Genomic DNA, 6,400 nt, shown 5'->3' on the forward strand with positions numbered 1-6,400 from the left:
CACAAGGTCCTGTTCACACAAGTGGAGCTGCTGCTGCGCTTCTGCCAGGACTGTGGTGTGCGCCAGCGTAGCGGCTGCATCTCAGTCGTCCTGGTGAAACTGTGAGGAGACAGAAACAAACCCCGGAGACGAACAGATGGAAGCTGCTCTGCAGGAATCATTTCACTGCACAGAGAAAACAACGCGTTTTTACTGACTCCAGATCTGGATCCGTGCGCTGCAGGGCTGAAGAGCCCGCGGTTAAACTTTGAGCTGTCTCTTTTTTTGTTTGGCGCAGGTTATCCCATTTATTAGCGACTCATTGTAAATATTGCATGAGACCAAATAATGACTTAATCTCACTTTGTGTGAGCCGTTCTGTGATCGTTGGACATCTGCCATTTGCGCGTCTCCAAACGAGGGCGCACAGAAATGATTGACCCAAAACGTCTCTTGTGCTTCGACTCGCTTCGCTGCGCAAAACCCAGAGTAAGATTGTAATCTGGTAAATCGTCTATAAAACAATCAGTAATTGCGTCAGCAGAACCTCGCGCGTCAAAGTTGGATAATAACTCCCTCAGAGGTGCTTCTGGGGTTGTTTCTTTTGTCTCTTTTTTTTCGGGGAAATATGTTCAACTAAGTGGCAGAGGCGTTTTAATTGAATTGAAAGGCACTGATTCGAGTCTTGACGCACTGCCCAGAACTGTTTGTATCCTTAAAATGGACTTGGATGAGCTGCCGTGGCGGATGCAAGGGAGCTCACAGAGACACCACAGAGACTATAACGACAGCAACTGAGGTAACATCTGTAATTACGTTTAAATCATTATTATTATTATTATTATTATTATTGTTATTACAATAAAACGTTTGTTTCTTCACAAACAAACAACATTGATTAGTGGAATATTAGTGATATTTAATGTTCAAACATTTCTTATACAATAAACGCACACATGAATAAGTCAATTGACTTTATTATTATTGTCTTTATCTGTAAAGACTCCTGGAGAGCTAATCCCAGCATGGCCTCGGCCCCGGACAGCGGCTGCTCCATGGAGCTGAGCGGTTGGAACAGTAGCGTGAGCGGCTCTGGAGCCTCCGTCCCCTGCAACCAGAGCGTCCTGAAGCTCGGCCCTTACTCCCCCGAAGCCACGGCGGCCTTCGCCACCGCCATCACGTTGATGGTTCTCTTCACCATCGCGGGCAACATTATGGTCATCATCGCTGTGCTGACCAGTCGGTTGCTGCGAGGTCCGCAGAATCTTTTCTTAGTGTCACTGGCCGCTGCGGACATTTTAGTGGCCACCCTCATCATCCCCTTCTCCCTGGCTAATGAACTTCTTGGTTACTGGTACTTCAAGTCCCTGTGGTGTGAGATCTACCTGGCGCTGGACGTGCTCTTCTGCACCTCCTCCATTGTGCACCTGTGCGCCATCTCACTGGACCGCTACCTCTCCATTTCCAGAGTGACTTACGGGCGTCAGCGCACGCCCAGACGCATCAAAGCCGCTATAGTGGTGGTGTGGCTGATCTCTGCCATCATCTCTTTCCCTCCCCTCCTCTCTCTGAACAAAAGCGAGGCAGGCAGCAGTGGGAGCGAGAGAGGACCACAGTGCCAGCTCAATGATGAACGCTGGTACATCCTTTACTCCACCATTGGCTCCTTCTTCGCGCCATGCGTCATCATGATCCTGGTCTACATTAGAATCTACCAAATAGCCAAACAGAGGACACGCTGCCCCCCTGGGGAGCCCAGGAAGGATGGCGTTGGTGGTGCCACGCCAAGTCAGCCTCCACGTCATGAGCAAGCCAATGGGAAGGAGGATGAGGACAGCACGCCACCTTCATCCAACAAAACCTCCAGTGTCAGACCCCCAACCCTTGCTATCTCCCATTCTCCCACACTGGTAGAGTCTCAAACCTCCCAGAATCCTACATCCAATAAGCTCCTGCAACCTCCGCCCCCTTCTACAGCAGTGAGCCCAGTCACTGACAAATCTCCTCACAGTCCCTCACCTACCTCCCCTGTGCCTCAGTCTGCCCCTGCCAACACCAAAGAGGAGAGGAGGAAGGGGAAGAAAGAGGGAGGGAAAAAAGCTGACAATAACAATGGCGATAGCTCCAGTTCAGATAGTGAGATGGAGCACAGCAATGGAAGAGGTCGGGGCAGCTCCAGCGTGCCAGGATCACCTGCTGGAGGAGGGGTCCACTCCCCAGCCTCGGTCAAGCGGTACCGGGACATGCTTGCCACTTCAAAGGGGGCTCGGCTGGCAGCAAGGTCGAAAACAGACAATAACCCCGGAGCAGCAAGGCGTAAAGCGATGGTCAACAGAGAGAAACGCTTCACCTTTGTCCTGGCAGTGGTCATCGGAGTGTTTGTGGTGTGCTGGTTCCCCTTCTTCTTCTCCTACTCCCTACAGGCAGTGTGTCCGGAGACCTGTGCCATCCCCGAACCACTTTTCACGTTTTTCTTCTGGATCGGCTATTGTAACTCCTCGCTCAACCCAGTCATATACACCATCTTCAACAAAGACTTCAGGCAGGCCTTCAAAAAAATACTGTGCAGTGGCACCAAGGGGACTTTCTTCTAGCTTACACATTATGCCCATGTCCATTATTGGACAACAACAATATTTACAATTTTTCAGAACACTGAAAGGTCTTTAAAAGATGTTTAAGTGTGGAAATGACAACATAAAAAATTAGAATTGATCACTCCTTTTTTACAGCCAGTGAGTGTGTGTGTGTGTGTGTGTGTGTAAAAAAACAACTTAAACTGTGAACAGCTTGCATCAAAAACACACAACCACAGTTTTCCAGGGTGTGGCAGAAAACAGAACAGTGGACAGAGGCAGAGCTCGTCTTCACCAGTACTATACACTTTTGAATGTTTCAACTCCCGATCACACTCAATAATAGATGATTAGGAGACAGAGCGGTGCGACGGCATCAAAGAAACACACGACGCATTGTAACTTTAGAGGGTTTTGATGAATGTGGGGAAACTTTTAGAACCCACTCTGGAATAAGGGTCTTTATTGTATAGTATATCATGTTTTTATTATTTCAGACTCCAGGACTAATGGGGAAAGAAAACTAGCAAATAAAATACATAAATAAATAAAAGTGACCTAAGATTCCTTTGAGCCTAGGGCCCTTTATTTATCAGTACAGAGCACAAGGTTAGTGGGGTTTTCTTTCATCTGGAGTCCAAATTTGCCCAGCTGCGGGGCAAACATGTGTTTCCCGATTTTTATCTGAAAGCGCAACAACAAGCCGAGGTTTCTGATGATCTCCAAGGTAATAACACTGGCAAGTGAACTAAGTGAACAGAAGAATGCCTTCATGTCAGACTCCATGCTGACTTGGCCAAGGGGCATAGTGGACACTCAGGTTGTTTGTAATAACACACATTGGCTCTCGCCTATCATAAGCTGAATAAGCTGCAGCATGATGGATGGATTCTGGACTCAAACCATGTGAACATTGTTGAGACATAAAGTAAGACAGTGTGATCCCTCTGCTGCTCCTCCTCCTCCTCCTCCTCCTCCTCTTTGCCGTTTCCTGTTTCCTGCCTTCTTGACTTAAGCGTGACAGTCCCACTCGCCTGACTCGATTCTTCCCAATGACCTGCGTCAGTAATTGGACATTTGTTCACATTCACTGCTTTGAGCCGCTTGAAATTGCTTTATACCAGGTAGATATTTATTAACTGTGAAGGACAGATGACCAATGCAATTATGGATGTGAAATGTTGCCCCTAATTACGCAGGTTTTTTTTTTTTTTTTCTGAAAACACATTTGGCTGAGTCATTCTTAAGCAACACCTCTGGCACATCACTGCCTGCGGTGGACCTCTCCATCGCACATTTGTTCATTGCTGAGAGGCGAGAGGATGAATGGTCCATGTCTTTTTCTCAAGGAGAGACTGAGGCGCTCTCAGTTTTCTTGACAAAAAAAAAAGAAAAAATGTGTCTGTGACTCTAAACAGCACACACGTTTATTGACTCAGTGGGACAAGGGGCTGTCGGCAGCGACATTTCAATTTACCGAATGTCTAATTCTGCTGATACCGTATGTGTGAGTTTGCGTTTGATGTGTGCATTGACTTTAATGTGTACTTGGTTTTTTTTTCTCTCTGTAGAAAGTGTCAGTGCCTCGTTTGGCCGCTACAGATCTACTGTAATATTAATATGACCATGAGACCAGATTACCTGGGGCAAGCAACGCTTTTGTGTCTTACGCGTGGATGTTTCACTGGAGAGATGGTTTAATCCCTGCATTGTGAGGTTCACTGAGCTGATTATATCGGTGATATCAATCAAGAACACAGCTTTTTAGTGATCACCTTTTAAGGGACCATAGGACGGATCCAGTGATATTGGCTGTTTTTTTCTTCGAATGAAATATTACTTTATATTTAGTGTACGTGATGGGAGGCAACAATCGAAAACACTGCATTATTTATTACAGACTATTCTGTGTTTTCTGTCTGTTTTTCTATTTAACGTTCAATTTTCTCTTTTATTGTGAAAGTCTAGCGAATTGAAGCTTCTCAAGGAGCAACGAACACTGTACAGACTTTTAATATGCTGAATGAGAGCAAAATCAATCCTCTTGTGGGATACAAGCTCTTGCTTTTTGCGGGACTGAGCTGTGTTTGAGTTTGGGCGGGACGGGAGTATTTGTGTTGGAACTGAAGTAACATTAACATGTGAGAAGCCAACATTTGTCATCACCGTTTCATCTGAAGTGTGCAGTGAAGGACACAAGCACATTAACGGATGTATACCGCAGCTGGAACATGTTTCTCCATCAGTGTCGGACCCCTTCCTGAAAAAGGCTTCGACCATGGCCATGTCAATACCATCCGTCACTCTCTGTTGGAGGATATGCAGGGTTTGTGCATTATATTATGGCTACGATCCATACACCACTGTGCTACTGGGAGAGTCAAATAACTGATTAAATGGCTGAGGTCTGTTCCCTGCTCTCAACTAAAATTATTATTCTTCGCCCGCAACAGTACAATCGGCTATGGCAACACAGTTATAACAGAAATAGCCACAGAGGTCACGGTTCATGGCTGCTTCCAATAACCCAGTAGTAATTCTGTTTGAACCTCCCCGACCATGGTTTATGTTGTCAGAATGCAGCTTTTGCTTGTTTAAAAAAAAAAAAAAGTATGTATTGTGGCTTATAGGAAACAGATGCAGTAATCTGCCTCCTCATCACCATCCTTTTTCCTCTGTATTGACTCTTCCCCCGACTGTGTGTGTGCGGGCCAAACGGCATGGTCTCAGATACACAATCTTTTATACCGCCCCATCTGTCATCATCCCTTCTCAGTTTGGAAATAAAGCTACTTGAAAGAGCCTGATTCATTCACCGCTTCGTTTGTTTTATATATTCTCACAATAAAACATCGGGGATGGAGGAGAAGAGAAAATAAGGTCGTTACTGAGGAAAGAAATAAGTGTTTTAGCAGGATGTGTGTAACTGTGTGTGTGTGTGTGTATATGTATGTATATGTACATATGGGTGTGTATGTGTATATATATATACATATTTATATGTATATATATATATATATATATATATATATATATATATACTGTATATATACACACACTGAAGGAAAGTACAAGGCTGCAACAATTAATTCATTAGTAATTAATAATCACACTGACTGTTTTGGTCCACCGTCGTTACTGTTCCACCATTTTAACTACAGTCAAAATTAATAATCATTAGTTGCACGTCTAATTTAAAGTGACGTCCATCCATTATGAAATAGGAAAAATAACTTCAGGAAGTAACCCCTGACACTGAGTGCTATTAGCGGTTCAAAATGTCACCCGAAAAATCTTAAATCTCAATGGGAGACGAGAAGTAGGCCACAGCAGACGCGGCATAAGGTTTCCTTCTGTCGACGAACACACAGAGGAAGTCTATCAGGAATTAAAGCGTGTTGCTAAATATCACATATGCCCTCGTGCACACACACACACACACACGGACTCTCATATCCTGTGCCAAGTGTCACATACTGAATTCCAGTCATGGAGAGTCTCACCCTCTCTTCCACGCCCCCACACACTTATTGTGACAGCTTGTTATATTTGAGGTCAGCGAGCATATGGTGAATTGTAATTGATTTATGCTGATGGGCAGTTTGTGGATTCCTCAGCACACGCTCACCTCACGCACACACGCGGTTTGACTCAAACTGAAGTGGTGCCCCACCTTTACATCCTCATTTTTATTTACATATTCATGGTCGTGCCCAAGGAAGCGGGGAAAGCGCTGCAGCCGAGCCGAGGGAACGGTGAGGTGTATGTTTACAGTGTGTAACACAATGTCCCTGAGCTCCTTGTTCTGTAGCCTGAGCTAGAATACAAAGCAGTGGACTCTCTTG

The 6,400-nt window shown here is 45.2% G+C and overlaps 1 protein-coding gene across 1 annotated transcript; it reads left to right on the forward strand.

The window, feature by feature from the left end:
• Positions 1 to 561: 561 nt before the first annotated feature.
• Positions 562 to 5,357, forward strand: adra2b (adrenoceptor alpha 2B). The gene is made up of 2 exons (XM_058635079.1): positions 562 to 778; positions 982 to 5,357. The coding sequence occupies exon 2, from the start codon at positions 1,005 to 1,007 to the stop codon at positions 2,571 to 2,573; it is 1,569 nt and encodes a 522-aa protein (XP_058491062.1). The 5' UTR covers positions 562 to 778; positions 982 to 1,004; the 3' UTR covers positions 2,574 to 5,357.
• Positions 5,358 to 6,400: the final 1,043 nt, after the last annotated feature.

Source organism: Solea solea, chromosome 8 (assembly GCF_958295425.1).
Source record: "Solea solea chromosome 8, fSolSol10.1, whole genome shotgun sequence".
Classification (NCBI taxonomy): domain Eukaryota; kingdom Metazoa; phylum Chordata; class Actinopteri; order Pleuronectiformes; family Soleidae; genus Solea; species Solea solea.

What these genes read in the sequence shown, in the direction of transcription:
- adra2b (XM_058635079.1), top strand. Translation starts at nt 1,005, where the DNA reads ATGGCCTCGGCCCCGGACAGCGGCTGCTCCATGGAGCTGAGCGGTTGG.